At 38.2% G+C, this 19,266-nt stretch overlaps 1 protein-coding gene across 13 annotated transcripts in view; it reads right to left on the bottom strand.

Moving 5' to 3' along the window:
- Positions 1 to 19,266, bottom strand: part of ZRANB3 (zinc finger RANBP2-type containing 3) — a 262,135-nt gene that overhangs the window by 51,486 nt on the left and 191,383 nt on the right. For all 13 annotated transcript variants that reach the window (XM_082397845.1, XM_082397841.1, XM_082397840.1 and 10 more), the window contains 2 exons: positions 5,063 to 5,182; positions 2,298 to 2,417 (listed from right to left, as the gene is read on the bottom strand). In XM_082397845.1, coding sequence (XP_082253971.1) covers positions 2,298 to 2,417; positions 5,063 to 5,182 — 240 coding nt within the window. The remainder of the gene's footprint in view (positions 1 to 2,297; positions 2,418 to 5,062; positions 5,183 to 19,266) is intronic.

The raw sequence follows: 19,266 nt of genomic DNA, 5'->3' as shown, positions 1-19,266 counted from the left end.
ACATACCATCATACTAGCATTCATTAAATGGTGGCACCAGTTCTCAAGCTGAAGATCAACTACTTTGGAACAGAACTTAGAAGTAATAAAAACATGGAGAGAGTCAAATAAACACCATGCTAAACTGTGCTGCTATTTAGGATATAAAATGCCACACATATTGAGAGATAATGAAGAAAAATTAAGTAGTACTGATATTTAAAGATGGACACCTTTAAGTGTGTAAAAAGAATCATATGACCATACAAGAATCCATGTTGACGTTGGCAGGATCAACGTCACACAAAGATGCTACTAAATTGGACTTCCCTGGCAGTCAGTGATTAAAATTCTGCGCTTCCACTGCAGGGGCACGGGTTCAATCCCTGGTCGGGGAACTAAGATCCCACCTGTGGCGCTGCATGGCCAAAAAAAAAAAAAAAAAGATGCTACTAAATTACAATGGAAGAGTCACAAACCTCCAAAACAAAGCCGTTTCTACAATACTTTCCTTTATTGCTATGAAGGTATTAGTATTCAAGTATATGAGTTTTGAACTATACAAGGTCTTCAGGAATACAGCCTTGAATAAAATGTGAGTGCCTTGCAAAATCTTAATTTCAGAAAGTCTTTTATCAGGTCACTCCAAGACTCTCCTGCCCAGCTTCCTCCTACTTATCTTCTCCTGAGCTATCAGTATTCCATTTCTACTTTTAAGCTCTTTTTGATGATATTCTCTATGGCTGAAATATTCTAACAGATATAAAACTAGATTACTGGAAATTTAATCCAACATGAGGAAAGTGTTGAGACAATGTTCCTTTTGGCTAGAACTCCTAGTGAGTTAGTTCTAGAACTTCTTCATCCTCATGGATTCTCTCTATATATACAATTTTATATACATCAATTAGCTCGGTAAAAGGAGAACTTTGGCCCTGGTCCAGATTCCAGAATCCACAGAAGCTGCCAGATATGCCATATAGCAGGTTGGATATTTAACAGCAATATGCTCAATTACTTTTCCCTATGTTAAATATCCTGGCTTAGACATTTACATCAAAATATTTTAGAATGTTAGTAGGAAAGACATCCAGAAGGATCCCCTCTTACATAGGGTGGCAGAGACTAATATCTATTCTTTTCTTATTCGTTTGTAATGTGACACCTGATGTTTAATATGACTAACTGGAATAACGGTTACTTTCTCCAAATACCCTTGAAGTTAGTTGTGGCCCTGGGACTAATTGCAGGCCAGTGAGATATAGTACGCCTTCCTCCAGTCAACTGCCTAGATCGCAGATATGATGGAGAAGCTCTAGCAGCCCTCTTAGATGGAAGCAACCTAAATGCCCATCGACAGACGAATGGATAAAGAAGGTGTGGTACATATATACAATGGAATATTACTCAGCCATAAAAAGGAACGAAATTGGGTCATTTGTAGAGACATGGATGGACCTAGAGACTGTCATACAGAGTTAAGTAAGTCAGAAAGAGGAAAACAAATATCGTATATTAACACATATATGTGAAGTCTAGAAAACTGGTACAGATGAACTGGTTTGCAAGGCAGAAATACAGACACAGGTGTAGAGAACAAATGTATGGACACCAAGGGGGGAAAGCGGTTGGGGGGTGGTGGTGTGATGAACTGGGAGATTGGGATTGACATGTATACACTAATATGTATAAAATAGATAACTAATAAGAACCTGCTGTATAAAAAAAATAAAATAAAATGAAATTCAAAAAAAAAAAAAGAGATATCTGCTAGGAGTGGTAAAGCAGAAAACCAGAAGGGGCCTAAGCGCTAAGAAACTACCATGCTAGCCTTAGACTGCCTATGTCAGAGATAAAACTTTGTGATATAAGTCATTCTTAATGTGGGTTTTCATTTACTTGCAGCCAAACCTAACTCTAAAGGACAAACCAAAGGCACTCCATTAAAAGTTCAGAAAGACAGAAGAGTTCTTTTCCCTCAGGCCACCTTGCCTCACAGACTCTGATGAAAACAACCAAGTCAGATAAGTGCTATAAAGAAAGGGATGAGAAAAGTCTAAGCAAATTCAAAGGAAGGAAAAGATCATGCAAAAGTATTATAATCACATTAACTATATTCTTTTAGGAAATTCTCTCCTTGAAAATTTAGGAAGCTTAGTCAGAGGTGTTGAGGGCTCCTTCTGTTACACTTTGTAGCACTCTCCAAAGTAGAATGAATATTTATCACACCAGATATAAAGTTATAGTTATGGTTAATCATCTCAACATTTTTATCATCTCAACAATTCATTATCAAATTTAGACCTGAAACTTCTTACCTGACCAGCAGCCTGAATGCTTAGGATAGCCACACGAGTCTCAGGATCCTTTTGAAACTGATTAACCAGATGTATTCTTTCTGAAGATGGAACACTTCCATCAATCCTAATGTAACGAGTCTACCATCAACAACAAGGGAAATGGCAAAATTAGGACAAGCTCCTATGCATCCATCTTATTATACATATTTTACAGCTTATTTTTATGTTCACATAATGAAACAGAAACTGGTGAAGACGACAGGTTAGTAAATGTTTAACAAGAAGAATTTTTTTTTTTTTTTTACACATATCATAGTACTTTATTTGTTGTTTGATAGACAGTTGTTTCCCGTTCTGGGGTATTGCCAACTGTGCTGCAGGGAATACCTTCACAGATATCTCTGTCTCTTTGTGTTCCTGTGTCAGTTTATCTGAAGTATGTATTCAGGAGTAGAAGTCCTGGATCGATTTTAAATGTTATCCCTTCCAAGGCAGTCTCCCAACCAGATGATAGTACCCAAAAAGTTGTTGCCAAGAAACGGCACAGAAGGCGTCCCCAGTGGTGTTGACGATGAGCGGGAGTTGGTCTAGCTGGTGTCAGGACCTAATGAAGCTCAGGTTCTTGATGTCTCATCACAGAAAGAATTCAGTGAGAGACAAAGTGATGGGCAAGAAGCGGATTTATTCAGAGAGAAACACACACTCCACAGACAGAGTGTGGGCCATCTCAGAAGGTGAGAAAGGCCAATACAAGAAGAATCTTAACCAGATTTCTTAATAGCTTCTTATAACAATTTTGTATTTTTAAATCTTTTAAGCTACTTGAGAGTGGGATCTATGTCTAGTTCATCTTCATACCATCAACGCCAAGTGTGATGCCACAGATATAATAGGAGCTCTATAATCATTACTGGATTAAGCTAATGTTGTTATCAGTAACATTCTATGTACATTGATAAGCAAACTTTAAATCATGGATCAGACTAATTCTAAAGTAACAGGATCACTAATTCCAAAGTAAAAATAAAGTCAGACATGTGAGAAAAGAAAAAGAAGATTCTGCCCAGGTATTAGGGATTCATGAAGAGTACTCCTGAAATGTCGCAACATTAACTGGGAAAACATTTTTTTTAATGTACCATTTGAGTTCTCTTTTCTCGCATTATTAAACTTAAAAGAAATAGGTGACATGATCATCTCCACTGAGGTAGGGAACCAAGACACCCAAATACATTTTTACAAAGTGAGGAAACATTAAATGCTAAACTGAACAGTGCTATCTTTTAAGAACGATGTGAGTTGAGAAAAAGGAGCAATCAGTGTGTGTTAGAATAGCTAAAAAGAACTTATTACTCAACTTTGTAAAAACAAATATAAGCCCTGAATTTCAAATTGCCTCATTTTTATATGCACTTTTATGGAAAACGTTGCCTTAAATAGTTGAGACATACAAATACTCAGTTTTATAAGGGAATCATCAAGTTAATCATTAAATAGAATGCCCCTTATCAACTTTCTACGTCTTCACAAAACAGATATAAACTGACCAGTGATCCACTTAATATCCATCAAGGCAGATTACAGAATCTTCTGAGGGTCTTTCTAAAGAAAACACATTATCAGGCTAGGGAGAGTTTTACCTACGTTTTTAACTCTTAGTGACACTAAATGGGATTCTAAACATACCAGTAAAGTGGGAGTGGGAAGAGACACACTTGGAAAAGATTCCGGTAGTTTTAAGGTGTAATGAATCAGAATAAAAAATCTAACATTACTGTTCAATCATTTAAAATTTATTTCTAAGGCTAATTAACTCTTCCTCAGAGGGTGTTTCACAGATACTATGTGATAATGATAAAGCATCTTTTAATATACAGCACTTTACTATATCATATTATCATAAATCTTTCTATGAAGAAAACACTAGAATTACCTTTGGTAATGTTAATGAACATATTAGCAAATGCCTGAATATGTATACAAAGTTTTAAAAAAATATGGCTTTATTCCTCCCTTTAAAATATCTACCTGCACAGGCAAGTGGTTCTGCTGCTACATGTATATTAAGCTCATATAATTTGTCAGGAACTTTCTCTGGCCGATTCAGAGCATCTCTGGAAGCCCTTAGCACATATGACAGGTTTACACTGGATGTAACCAGGTTTACACTCTGAAAGAAAAAATGGCAGATGCTGCGGCCGATAGGGCTGTTGGAAAACAAGGTGGACAGAAGAGAATGCAGTGAGGCCAGCAGGTTTGGTGGCGCTTACGTGGGCATATGTTTCAAACCCACCTACACTAAATCTTAATAATCATATTCTATAGATTAGGCTGCCTGGAAGTTTAAAAGGTATGACTGCGGCTGGGCACTAAAATTGGCTGAAATCATTCTTTTTTTCCCTTCAAAATCACCCACATTCTAAGGCCACCATGTTGGTAAACAAAAAATTTTAACTGCCTATACCAATCTCAAATGGTCCAGTAACAAAACCAGAATTCACATTATAGTCTATCAAGGCAGCATATTTTAATCAATCCAGATAATTTGATCAGTGGAAAATTATGACTGGTATAAAAGGGAAAACTTAATAGTATATTATCAATACAACAGAAATATAATATTAGTATAATCTGCAATAAAAATACATAATAATAATTTATAGATATTATACCATCCCATCATCTAAAGAAGGCAAAAAAGCTCAGTTATAAAACTAAAATTGATGTTTAGTATATTAAAAACTGCATTCTAAGAAGTATTTTATAGATAAATGGTAACATACCTTGTTTTCTATGACGGCTTCTGTGCAAGCTTGGAGCATGCTTAAATGATGTGCAAAAACCAGAAATTTAAGTGAATCATTCTGAAGCATCATCTTGATATAATCCTTTACAGCACCTGCCTAAATATTAAAAGTTAAACCTTATTAATGTCATAAAAATGTTTATTAAAAAATCATGTCACTTTCTTTAATAAAGCAAGAAAAACTTGGAAAATCAGTAAGTTTCTATGAACTTTTAATTGTTTTGTTCTCTAGGTAGCCTAAAGTAGAAGCCCACAAGTAAAGGAGCACACGGAAGAAGAGGAACAAGAGAGGGAAAAAAACTGGGAAGTAAAACAAGAGCAAGATAAGAATTAGATTTTAAAAAACAAGACAGGGAAAGAGTCTCTAAAGGAAAGTAGGTAGTCAAGTTGGTTGTGGCCAGGAAGGGGTTGGTGGTTTTGTTTAGAAAGTAATTTTCAAAAAAAGCTCATATAGGGACTTTCCTGGTGTTCCAGTGGGTAGGGGTCTGCCCTCCCAATGCAGGGGGCCTGGGTTCAATCCCTGTCAGGGAACTAGATCCCACATGCATACTGCAACTAAGAAGTCTGCATGCTGCAACTAAGAGCCTGCATGCTGCAACTAAAGATCCCGCATGCTGCAAGGAAGAGCCCGCATGTTGCAGTGAAAACCTAGTGCAGTCAAAATAAATAAATAAATATTTTTTTTAAAAAAGGCTCATATAGAGGACTAAGTGGAATAGAGTGAAGGAGAAAATGGAAGATAAAAAGTCAAATGACATTTTTTTGTGTGTGGGAAAGACTGAAAAAGAGTAAGAAAGCTGGGCTGAAGTTTAAAGATTATGAAAAGTTGGGCTATTCATTTTTTTAAACTAAGAAACTTAGGTAGATTTACAAATAGGCTGTTGAAAGTGCAGAAAGGCTAAGAGAAATGGAAAATGAGGGGATTTAGCTTGCCTCTAGGATGGAGAAGGTCTCAGAAGAGGCTGGAGTAATGCGATTAAGAGCACAAAAGGGAGGTCTGAGAGAACAGGGAGGGATACAAAAAAATTGTGAAGTAGAAGGGAGAAAGTCAAACAAGTTCATACTGAATAGGGTTTTCTTAGTTAACTTGAGGCCAGGTTACCAATTAAGAGTAAGAAATCAATATGAGATGAATTAAATAGGAGTTAAATTTAAAGTGGATAGCATGAATTAAATTTAAAACATGAATACAGTGTCTCTTAACTGTGAAAAACTAGTTAGACATTTTGGGAAAAGATAGCAGGCTGAATATATTTAACCTCCACTCCTTCTCAGTGCTATATTTAAATGATAGAAAAATGTATAGAGAAAAAGAAAATTGGAGACAGATCAATAGCAACAAAACTTTGGAAGCTAAAAAGTAGACAGATGCCTGGTAACTGATTAGCCAACCTGACAGTTCCTAAGCTGCCAGTATGGAGTGTTGAGAAGTACCTGATTTAAAATGGAGTGATCTGAAAGTGAACAGGAAATGTCACCTCTGGAAGTGAGGATGGGGGTGTGGCTAAAACAGGAGGATTGTTTGAAAGAATGTTTAAGTAGTTGAATATGTGCAACACTGAACCATATCCTTTCTCTACATAGTCCACATAATAGATGACTTCCCAATCCATCCTGGCAGAAAACTATACATTTATTTTCTGGAAAGGGCAAAATAGAGGGTATCTAGATGGAGGAATCCTACATTGATGGTAGGTCATCCTGCAAAAATCATGGGAATTAAATGAAAGTTACATAATAAAGGCTGAGCTCTATCCCTCCCCCTCCCCCTTCTTATCCCCAAGGGTTCCAAAACAGACAAACAGGCTTATGTCCTCTAGGCAGGGGAGCAGAATCATATAAAATGTTCCTTTTCTAGAATATCTGACCAAAGACAAAAGACTAAAGATACTGATATTGGGGTTCCTCAACAAGACATCCCAATCAGATCACTTTTTATTGAAGGCCATAGTTTACAAGACATATCCACGAAGAGCTTCTAGTCAGCATTTAATGTCTTACTTGTAAATATAAGCAAACAACCAAGGATCACCAGACATTTATGGAAAGCAACCTATATGAACAGATAAACTATGCAGAGAGTGGGAAAAAACTAGAAGAGATCACATTTATAAAACAAGAACAGGATGCTACAAAAAAGGGAAGAGTTGGGGGGGTTGGGTGGGGGGAGTACTCTTGAAGAGTAAAAATACAGTAGCAGAAATTAAAAATGCACTGGTTACTAAGCTAAGAAAATCTTCCAGGAAGTAGATGGAAAATAATAGAGAAAATATAAAATATATGAAAATTATAGGACCAGGCCATGAGGGCAATATATGAAAAATAAAAGTTCTAGAAAATAATACAGAAAAAAAGGAAATAATAAAAAGAATTAAGAATATTTTATAGAACTTAAAGCTGTAAGTTTCCAAAATGGAAACTGTAAAATGCCCACTGAAGATCCTTCACAATGGATGAAAATGGACCCAGAGCGAGGCCCATCATCATGAAATTTTAGAACACTGGGAACAAACAAACAATTCTATAAGCTTCCAGAGAGGGGAAGAATAGATTTCACGAACAAAACAAAATAAAAAATTTGAATTGCATTGGGTATCTCAACATCAATACTGAAAATTTTGAGAGAAAGTGATTTCTAACTAACAATTTATGTCCAGCCAAATTAAAAATCAGATATAAAAGTAGAACAAAGGCATTTTCAAAAACGCAGGGGTTTCAAACAATTTACCTCCAATATACGCTTTCTTGGGAGGCTACTAGAGAATGTCGTCCAGCCAAACAACGGAGTAAACAAATAAAGTAATATATATATAAAAAAAGAGGTAATTCAGCACACAGGAGAAATAAAGAAAAACTCCTGGATGAGAGGAGCTCTGCAACAGATCCAAAGAGCAATGGTCCAGACTGCAGCTGATCAAATGCTGCAGGGAAAATTTTTTTAAGAAGATAAAATTAATGCAATTCTGGGGCTTCCCTGGTGGCGCAGTGGTTGAGAATCTGCCTGCCAATGCAGGGGACACGGGTTCGAGCCCTGGTCTGGGAGGATCCCACATGCCGCGGAGCAACTAAGCCCGTGAGCCACAACTACTGAGCCTGCGCGTCTGGAGCCTGCGCTCCGCAACAAGAGAGGCCGCGACAGTGAGAGGCCCGCGCACCGCGATGAAGAGTGGCCCCCGCTTGCCGCGACTAGAGAAAGCCCTCGCACAGAAACGAAGACCCAACACAGCCATAAATAATAAATAAATAAATATTAAAAAAAAAAATTAATGCAATTCTAATGTTTAAAGGTACTGAGAGAAGACTGAACGACTAAGGTAAAGTTTGAGGATGAATTAGTGAAAATGAGTTGTGAAAGAAAAAAGAAAATATCCACAGTATATCGATAGTATATTACATGGTTCATCTGTAAATATTATAAACATGGTTCTAATAATATACATGGTGAATAGTGATCAAGCCAAAATTAGTATACATTTCTATAAAATTAGTAAAACTGTATCTCTTCATCTCTTTCTATTGATAGATTGATCTATCAATCTATCAATCTATCTACCTCCCTACCTATCACTTTGTTAGAAGAATGGGAATAGGGGAAAGGTCTGGGTGTGAGGGTGGGGTTGAAGGGTGAAAGAGCTAAAATTTTATCTTCCATATTGGGAAGCCAATAGATGACAGCTAAAATTACAAAGCAAGCAGTAATACACACCAAGAAGCAAGATAAACACATTGCTGAGGGATTTGAAGTAAATCCCCAAAAAATCAGCTAAAAGAAAAGAAAGTGGTTGCCTTTGGGGAATAAGTTTAGGGGACCATTACTTTTTGAAATGTCTATTTCTTCTCGTTAAATTATGATCATATGTAGCTTTGATAATAATTATAAAAATTTTAAAACGAGGGTATTTTAAAATTGAAAAATACCGATTTAAAATTCATGCATATGACTATGAAGTCACAGGATTGATTCTGCAAGCTAAATTTTGTATGTCTAAGTTTTCTAAACAATAAAGATTCACACAATGAGACTGGAGGTTGTTAAGAACTTTAGCCTTGGACTTCAGTGCCTCAGAAAGTGGAAATGAAGCCCTCTCAAAATAAGGAGCTATAAATTCCAGATATGTTGCCATGGTAACTGAACCACTTTAATAAACTGCATGTTTGCCTAAAGAGCTATATTTACTGTGATAAGCCTTTCAGAAAGTACGTATCAAGTTGGAGTATTTTTAAGGTACATTCATTTACCAGCCACTGCAGACCTACAAACTATATAATCACTGTACCCCTAGTCTCAGATGCATTCCCCACCCCTTCACAAGCAAGCTGTTTCTGCCAGTCTCCTCCACTAACATCAACCCCTCCTCAGTACAACCAGAAACTGCTCATGCCAAAGCTCAAGCCCCCACTCCCTATTCCTTCCTATCACAGGTTCAGAAAGGCTTATGGTTACTATTAATATAAAGTTCAATGGCCTAAACAGTCTCTCGGGACTAACCTGTTAACTTAACCATCATTGTGACATTGCTTCCTAGGAGAGAATGTGTCTGGAGAGCCAAAACATCTACGTAACAAAGGAACTTAGGAATTCTCTTAGGTTCTTAGGTTGGGGACTGCACAGGTTTGCATTTTAAAATTAACTGTACATGCATTTCCCCTGTTCTGATTCTATTCTAAATAAAACAGTCACTGCATTGTCATATTTTAAGTTATCTGAGCAGAAATTTGCTTTTAAAGTATCTTAAGTGCATATTATATAGGAATGGCAGGTTCTGTTAATGGTCAGCATTTTGATTATACTGGTTCAGGTTTTGTAGAAGTTGCCATGTTCACAATTCCATCTTATTTTACTGAAATTGGTCTGTTAGTACTGTGTCTGTGAGTCAAAGTTCTAATTTAAATAATTAATGAAGACTACACACTACATCTCATTTAAAGAAATGCAGAAATAAAGAGAATATGTTGTACAATTTATTTCTAAATTTTTTTTCCAGTGAATAGGTGTACATCATATTTTGAAGTAAAAGTAGTTAAAGAAAAACCTACATTGCATTAAAGACCTGATGAAAGGTACTTTAAGTTGTCAGCCTTTAATCATAAAATAAGAGGGAGAAAGAGTGAAGGACAAAAACAACACCAAACTGGAGCTATGACAAAGATTTTCTCCTTGACCGAACTTCAGTTACGCTTCTCTGAGCCCTGTTTTTGACTAGGCCTCAACTTTGGCCTTCTAAGTCTGCCTTGCCCTTGCCAGGCCCAGTCTTCGCAAGAATCCTGTTAAGTCAGTTTATCAAGAATGCTCCCACCCTTGACACCTGATCGACTCTTGGTATCTGATCAAGTTCCTCATCCCCACTTTTGATAGCTAATTCCTTCTCCTTCTTTTAGCCAAGAAACCTATTTTGGCCTTGGTTTCAATCTGACAAGTGCATACAACCCCACTGCAAGGAGCTCTAGAATCACCGGTTATCCAAGTAGGAGAGGAGTGAGTGACCAAAGAAACTATAACTGATTTAATGAGCCATTCATAGTTTCACTGTACCAGCCTGCGTACTTAGACATGCATAGTTTAATCTTCCAGACAAGCATATGTTGCTGGCAGGAGCAACCAGTTTAGCAAGAATCCCCCTACCCTTGATGTCTCCTCTTAGTAATTTTCCATCCACCAACCTCTTCATCCTGCTTGTGGCTATAAATCCCCACCTCTCCCTGTTGTGTTCAGCAATGAGTGATCCCTCTCCTCAACTGCAATAGAGTTGACTCCAAGTCTTCCTTACTGTTTTAACAAGGATCAGAAAAGAAGCTTCTCCTTAAGTTTTGAAGTCCTCAGGCCCCAGACTAAACGGCAGTTCTGTTTAGATATCTGGTGGGCACATACTTTAAGGACAACTCTTTAAGCCCTTATTAGTCAACAAGAGGTGAATTGTGACAGGTCTAAGCCAGCCTAGCACTTTCATTCCCCCTGCAAGTGATTCTGACTAATAAGAAACATGGGAAGTTTGCTGGAGGCTTCAAAAAAATCCTAACTGACAAAAGGGACATTATGGAAAGCTCTTCCTTGCTTTGGACATTATGGCCTGCACTTGATACCAGGAATTGCAGCGGTCACTCCGAGGCTACTATGGAGGCTGTTGATGAAAGCAGTGAATAGCCTTTAGTTGTACATCCTTCACCACAATTTCAGAATGTTTTCATTACCCTGAACAAAATCTTTCATCTCTTAGCAATCACCCCACCCCCACTGCAGGTCCCTGGATCACCCCTAGCTCTAGGCAAACACTAATCTATTTTCTGTCTCTATGGACTGGACTATTTTTTTTTTAAATAAATTTATTTATTTATTTTTGGCTGCGTTGGGTCTTCGTTGCTGCCCGCGGGCTTTTCTCTAGTTGTGGCGAGCGGGGGCTACTCTTTGTTGCAGTGCGCAGGCTTCTCATTGTGGTGGCTTCTCCTGTTGTGGAGCATGGGCTCTAGGTGTGCGGGTTTCAGTAGTTGCGGAACATGGGCTCAGCAGTTGTGGCTTGCAGGCTCTAGAGCACAGGCTCAGCAGTTGTGGCGCACGGGCTTAGCTGCTCCACGGCATGTGGGATCTTCCCGGACCAGGGCTCAAACCCATGTCCCCTGCGCTGGCAGGCAGACTCTCAACCACTGCGCCACCAGGGAAGCCCGACTGGACTATTTTGACATTTAATATAAGTGGAATCACATAATATGTGGTCTTGTGTGACTGGCTTCTTTATTAGCATAATGTTTTAATCCACGTTGTAGCATTTTCCAGTGTTTAATTTCTTTTTTTTATTGCCAAATAACATTCCATTGTGTGGACATACCACATTTTATTTGTCCATTCATCAGTTGATATCCTCTCTGCCTCTTTTATTTTATAATTTATTTATTTTATTTTATTTATTTTTGGCTGCATTGGGTCTTTGTTGCTGCACGCGGGCTTTCTCTAGCTGCGGCAAGCGGGGGTTACTCTTCGTTGCGGTGCGTGTGCTTCTCATTGTGGTGGCTTCTCTTGTTGTGGAGCACGGGCTCTAGGTACATGGGCTTCAGTAATTGTGGCACGCGGGCTCAGTAGTTGTGGCTAGTGGGCTGTAGAGCACAGGCTCAGTAGTTATGGCACACAGGCTTAGTTGCTCTGCAGCATGTGGGATCTTCCCAGACCAGGGATCGAACCTGTGTCCCCTGCATTGGCAGGTGGATTCCTAACCACTGCGCCACCAGGGAAGTCCCACCTCTCTTGTTTTTATTCACTTATCTATTTTACCTTATAGTGTTTCTTACTAATTTATTTGTGAAAACTTACCTTTTATCCTTTAAAATGATCTTAAATGAGGAAAGGAAAGTAACAAGTAAAAGAGAACATGCACTGCTTATTCACCTCCCTACTTGCCCTGCAGACCATCACAAAGAAAGGCTAGCAATTTGTCTTCTGCTATCCCTTTCCCCCTGCCAATGGTTCTTAATTTAGAAACCATTCCATCAACCTGAAAAAATATTTTCAAATCTGGTAGAAGACAGCCTTCAGGGGAAAATGGTCATTCCATACTCTATCAGTGTTCTGGACATTTTTACAGAGCCCCATGCCAAAATTTCCCCATAGAAAACTTCCAAAGATAGTTTGGGTGAACTATTAGAAGAGTGATTTTCTTATCTCTAGGCATGCTTATGAATCCATCTGTAAATAGAAATCTAACACTTCTAATACATCTAATCTTTTGACACTGGCCAAGTTTTGCAAGCAGACCATTTTACACTGAGAAACAGAAGAGCTACAATACTGTATGTAAGAAGAGAGTAACCCCAATTTAATACCTCAACCAACACAATTTTACAAAAGAACCTGAGATCCTAAACCTTTCCATAAAACTTTTTGGAACAAGATATAATAAAGCAATTGTTCTATCTAATCATTCTATCTAAGCTATCTATCTATCTGGCAAGGATGGATGAGAGACAACATTCCCATGAATAAGCTACTACATTGGGTTAACCAAATTTAGACAAAGTTAGAAAGTAAAGGCAATAGTATTAGGAACTTAACTTTCTTCATAAAGGTTGATTTCATGTGAATTTGATAAAAGTCATCGATCAAAAGAGCTAATCTAATTCTTTAAAAACTGAATCAATTTTGAAAAACATTCTCAATTTCTTTCTAAACTCCATCCATTGATCATGTCAATAAGGTTATCAACTTTGTACAACTAAAGTTAAGCATGAATAAATCTTCTTTGGGTGTTTAAAATTATAACATACAGAATGTATAGACTTCTAAATTCTGTATCTTCTTTCTCCATGCCTGTACAGGGATGCTAAAAAATCACTAATAGGGAAACAGGAGTCACCATAAACCCATGGTCACCAACAAATATTAAATATTCTGCTATTCTAGCGGAATGATGGGTAAGTGCACGTACTCTGTAGCCAAACTGTCTATGTTCAAATCCTGCCTCTGTCATTTACAATCTAAGAGTCACTGAGCAAGTCATTTAAACTCTGTGCCTTGTTTCCCCAACGTATAAAAGGGGATAAAAAGTACTTACTACCCTTAGAGTGGTAAGAATTAAATGAGTTAGTACATAAAATATGCTTGGTAACACTGTAAAAGTGTTAGCTCTTATTATTACTATATTCCTCCAGTAAACTGCAAAACCAATTTCAACCTTTGCCACTTCCTTCAAAATCAGAACCTATGCCTCTTAGCTCTCAAACTTCCCACTGCCCAGAGAAAATAGAACTCATCATTTGAGAATTCTGTTACCTTTCCTTACTTTTACTCATCGTCACTTCCTTTCCTTTTGTACAAGAGAGGTATTTCTTCTCTTCTCTAAGGCAAATCCCTCCACCTGTGATCCAAACTTAACCATTCCTGCCATCTCAAAAACCTAAACCACTCTTCCTTCTCAACTGGATATTTCCGCATCCTTACTAAAGCCTTCCTCCATTCCACATAGCCACGTAAGCTAACATACCATCTCCTTCCTGCTCTAAAATGATAATATCATTGTTTTATTTGCCCTTTATTATTACTGACCATCTCCTTACTAATAAACAGGGGCCTACAGTGCCCGCTCCAGAGCCAGACACCCTTTCCTAAACAAAAGAACTGGCTCAGGAAGAGGCACCCTAGTCTCACGATATCCCAGTCCCTGTGCGGCAGGGAACATTGCAGTGACCTCATTATACCTCACTGCGTATTATAAGTAGGATTCTACCTGTTTAAGCGGCTGAGGCAACACAGCAAACAGAAAATGTGCTTTGTGTTTAAAGCAATTTGCCTGTGCAAAGTTTTTAAGGCACTAAGAAATGCTGCCATCCCCACAGTGACAGGAAATTTAAAATTATGGGTTGACTTAATCATTTTCATAGAAAAATAACTGGCATTTCTCTTAAAATGGTTTTCTCTAAAAATGAGACATCGTTACAAAGTACCAGAAAATAACCAAGAGCTCACATACAACTTACATCCGTTTTTTTCTAGGAGAGTATTAGGCTGATCCTAAATCTAAAGAATCTGTTCAAGACTTGTGGTTGCCAAGGGGAAGGGAGGGGATGGGAGAAGGATGGATTGGGAGTTTCGGACTAGCAGATGTAAACTATTATATATAGAATGGATAAACAACAAGTTCCTACTGTGTAGCACAGGAAACTATATTCAATATTCTGTGACAAACCATAATGGAAAAGAATATAAAAAAGAATGTATACATATATAACTGAATCATTGTGCTGTACAGCAGAAACTAAAACATTGTCAATCAACTATACTTCAATTAAAAAAAAAGAATCTGTTCATTTTCATCGATTATATTCTCAACAAATATTACAGAGAAATAAAAGTAATGTTATAGAGGAAGAAAAGTAATTATAATTATCTGAGATCCTTCAGTAACTGACTTTGTACTAGTAACATTTATTATTATGTGGTCTTTTCCTTTGTTTAGTGTTTATCATTACCATTTACTGCTTATCATTATCATTATTAAATTTCTTATTAAGAAATATCTGAAAAAGAGATCTCAATAATGTAAAAACAAACATACTTAAAACTTATACAGCCTCTATCCCCCAAAGAAGTACAAGTACTTAATCTCAAAAGGCAGAACAGCATAAATGTTTATACAGCACATGGATGACATATCAACACCATTATATAGTATCACACTGTATATATGAAAAATTATCATATGAATATGACCTAATTTGCTGACATGACCTAATTTGAAACACTGGTACTGTATTCCCATCTGCCTAAGACATCGCAGGATATAAGAAAAAGAGAAAATATGAGAGCAGACAAAGAAACCTATCCTGGAGATCTATAAAACTAGGATAGATGGAGATCCATTTGTCTGGAAGACTTTATGCATAACTCTGCCTGGAGCAAAGTAAGAGGCTGGATGACCCACAGAGGTCCTTTCTAGCCCACTGCGTCCTAACCACAATGAATGGACAGTGTTAAAACAGTGATATAGGGCTTCCCTGGTGGCGCAGTGGTTGAGAATCTGCCTGCCAATGCAGGGGACACGGGTTCGAGCCCTGGTCTGGGAAGATCCCACATGCCGCGGAGCAACTAGGCCCGTGAGCCACAACTACTGAGCCTGCGCGTCTGGAGCCTGTGCTCCGCAACAAGAGAGGCCGCGATAGTGAGAGGCCCGCGCACCGCGATGAAGAGTGGCCCCCACTTGCCGCAACTAGAGAAAGCCCTCGCACAGAAACGAAGACTCAATGCAGCCATAAATAAATAAATAAATAAAAATTAAAAACAAAAACAAAAACAAAAAACAGTGATATAGATGGATGTGGGAAGTACTTGCTTCCTCAGAAGATCTGACAAGAACAAGATTTTACACTTTACATGTTATTTATTATGAAGTTATAGCCTTTAAAAAATTAAATATCACAAATCATGAAGAGTTTGTTTTACTTTAGGTAGTAATTAAGTATATGCCTCTAAAATTGCATATCCTGGGGAATTTCCTGGCAGTCCAGTGGTTAGGACTCCCTGCTTTCACTGCTGAGGGCCCGGGTTTGATCCCTGCTCAGGCAACTAAGATCCCACAAGTCTCGTGGCGCAGCCAAATAAATAAATAAAATAATAAAATAAAATAAAATAGCACATCCTATAAGTATACTCACACAAATGCATTTACTTGAAAACTCATTATTTTCTTTAAATCTTCCTTCTTACTCTCATCAAGATTTTCAAATTTATATAAACTATCATTAGGTAGTTCTAATTATCCTTAAATTTCTCGACTTAATTGTTCAAGTGATTCAATAAAAAGAAAAGCATTTCCAATATGATGCTGCAGAGTACAAAACAAATCTTCTATTACCGCATAGCTCGAGCCTTGCTGAATTTGGCACAGATCATACTGAATGGGGAACTACGCACAAAAGGTATCTCCTGTTTTTCCCGGTCTCCGTGAATGGCAGAAACATCAACCCAGTTGGCCAAGCAAAAAAATCTAGATTCTACTTTTACCCTCTCCTCCATATTCAGTCGAACACCAATGTCTTAATATATTTTGAATTATTCTTTCTTTCCAGTTAAGATGTGGTACAGCCACTACCCTTGGTTCAGATCACCTGGATGACCAGTGCGGCATCCCAACTGGATTACCTGCCTACAGGCTTATTCCTCCCAATGCATTCTCCACACACAGGCATACCTTGGAGATACTGCAGATTCAGTTCCAGACCACAGAAATAAAGCAAATATTACAAGAAAGTGAGCCACATGAATTTTTTGGTTTCCCAGTGTGTTCGAAAGTTATGTTTAAACTATGCTGCAGTCTATGAAGTGTGCAATAGCATTATGTCTAAAAGAATGATGTACATACCTTAATTTAAAAATACTTTATTGCTAAAAGATGCTAACCATCGGGGCCTTCAGCGTGTCATAATCTTTTTGCTGGTGGAGCATCTCGCCTAGATGTTGATGGCTGCTGACTGATCAGGGTGATGGTTGCTGAAGGTTGGGGTGGCTGTAGCAGTACGTTAAAATAACACTGGGGCTTCCCTGGTGGCGCAGTGGTTGAGAATCTGCCTGCTAATGCAGGGGACACGGGTTCGAGCCCTGGTCTGGGAAGATCCCACATGCCACGGAGCAGCTGGACCCGTGAGCCACAACTACTGAGCCTGCGCGTCTGGAGCCTGTGCCCCGCAACGGGAGGGGCCGCGATAGTGAAAAGGCCCACGCACCGCAATGAAGAGCGGTCCCCGCACCGCGATGGGGAGTGGCCCCCGCTTGCCGCAACTGGAGAAAGCCCTCGCACGAACCGAAGATCCAAGCACAGCCAAAAATAAATAAATAAATAAATAAATAATAAAGTAGCTATAAAAAAAAAAAATAACACTGAAGTTTGCTTCATTAATCAACTCTTCCTTTCACAAACAATTTCCTTGTAGCGTGCAATGCTGTTTGATAGCATTCTACCACAGTAGAAGTTCTTTCAAAACTGGAATCAATCCTCTCAAACTCTGCCGTTGCTTTATCAACTAAATTTATGTCATATTCTAAATCCTTTGTCATTTCAACAAACTTCACCAGGAATAGATTCCATCTCAAGAAACCACTTTCTTTGCTCATCCATGGAAGCAACCCTTTTCCACTAAAGTTTTACCATGAGATTGCAGCAATTCAGTCACATCTTGAGGCTCCACTTTTAATTCTAGTTCTCTTGCTATTTTCCACCGCATCTGCAGTTACTTTCTCCACTGAAGTCTTGAACCCCTCAAAGTCATCCAGGAGGGTTGGACTCCAACTTCCTTCGAACTCCTGCTAATGTTGATATTTTGACCTCTTCCCATGAATCACAAATGTTCTTAATGGCATCTAGAATGGTGAATCCTTTCCAGAAGGTTTTCAATTTACTTTGCCCAGATCTAAATTAGGATTCACTATTTATGGCAGCTACAGTCTTATGAAATATATTTCTTAAAGAATAAGTGTTGAAATTTGAAATTGTTCCATGATCCATGGGGCTACAGAATAGATATTGTGTTAGCAGGCATGAAAACAACATGAATCTCAATTTACGTCTCCATCAGACCAGGTACATTGTCAATGAGCAGTAGTATTTTGAAAGAAATCTTTTCTGAGCACAGTTCTCAACAGTGGGCTTAAAAAATTCAGTAAACCATGTTGTAAACAGATGTGCTGTCAACCAGGTTTTCTCATTCCATCTATAAAGCACAGGCAAAGTAGATTTAGCAAAATTCTTAAGGGCCCTAGGATTTTCAGAATGGTAAATGAGCACTTGCTTCAACTTAGAGTCACCAACTGCACTAGCTCCTATCAGGAGAATCAGCCTGTCTTTTGAAGCTCTGAACCCAGACACTGACTTCTCCTCTCTAGCTACAGAAGTCCTAGATGGCATCTTTTTCCAGTAGAAGGCTGTTTCATCTACATTGAAAATCTGTTGTTTAAGGTAGCCACCTTCATTAATTATCTTAGCTAGAGCTTCTGGATAACTTGCTACAGCTTCTACATCAGCACTTACTGCTTCACCTTGTACTTTTGTGTTACAGAGATGACTTCTTTCCTTAAACCTCATGAACCAACCTCTGCTACCTTCAAACTACATAAGTCCCCTACATATGAACAAGTTCCATTCTGAGAGCATGTCTGTAAGTCCAGCAAAGTTAGCCTAGGTACCCAACTAACACAACTGGCTATATACTGCTGCTTGTACACTTGCTTCCGGACATCCTGGGCTGGAAATAAAGATACTGTACTGCTGTACTCTATAGAGGACTGTACAGTAAAGTACAGAAAAGCACAACCACCTGTAGAGGATGCATGCACGTGATAATGTATGCCAGACTGTGAACTAACTTACGTGATTGGACACACGAACACATGATCGCATCTTTGAAAGTTTGCAACTTTAAGGTTCGTATGTAGGGGACTTACTGTATTCTTCTGTAGCTTCCTCACCTCTCTCAGCCTTCAAAGAATTGATGAGAGTTAGGGCCTTGCTCTAGATTAGGCTTTGGCTTGAGGGAATGTTGTGGCTGGTTTGATTTCCTATCCAGACCACTAAAACTTTCTCCATATCACTGGTAAGACAGTTTTCCTTTCTTATCATTTGTGTGTTCACTGGAGTTATATATATATATATATATTTATATATATATATATATTTATATATATATATAGTTAATATATATTTATGTATG

Source organism: Balaenoptera borealis, assembly GCF_965194805.1.
Source record: "Balaenoptera borealis genome assembly, chromosome: 6".
Taxonomy (NCBI): domain Eukaryota; kingdom Metazoa; phylum Chordata; class Mammalia; order Artiodactyla; family Balaenopteridae; genus Balaenoptera; species Balaenoptera borealis.
Note: the sequence above shows the minus strand (reverse complement) of the source record. Positions and strands in the feature narration are given on the sequence as shown.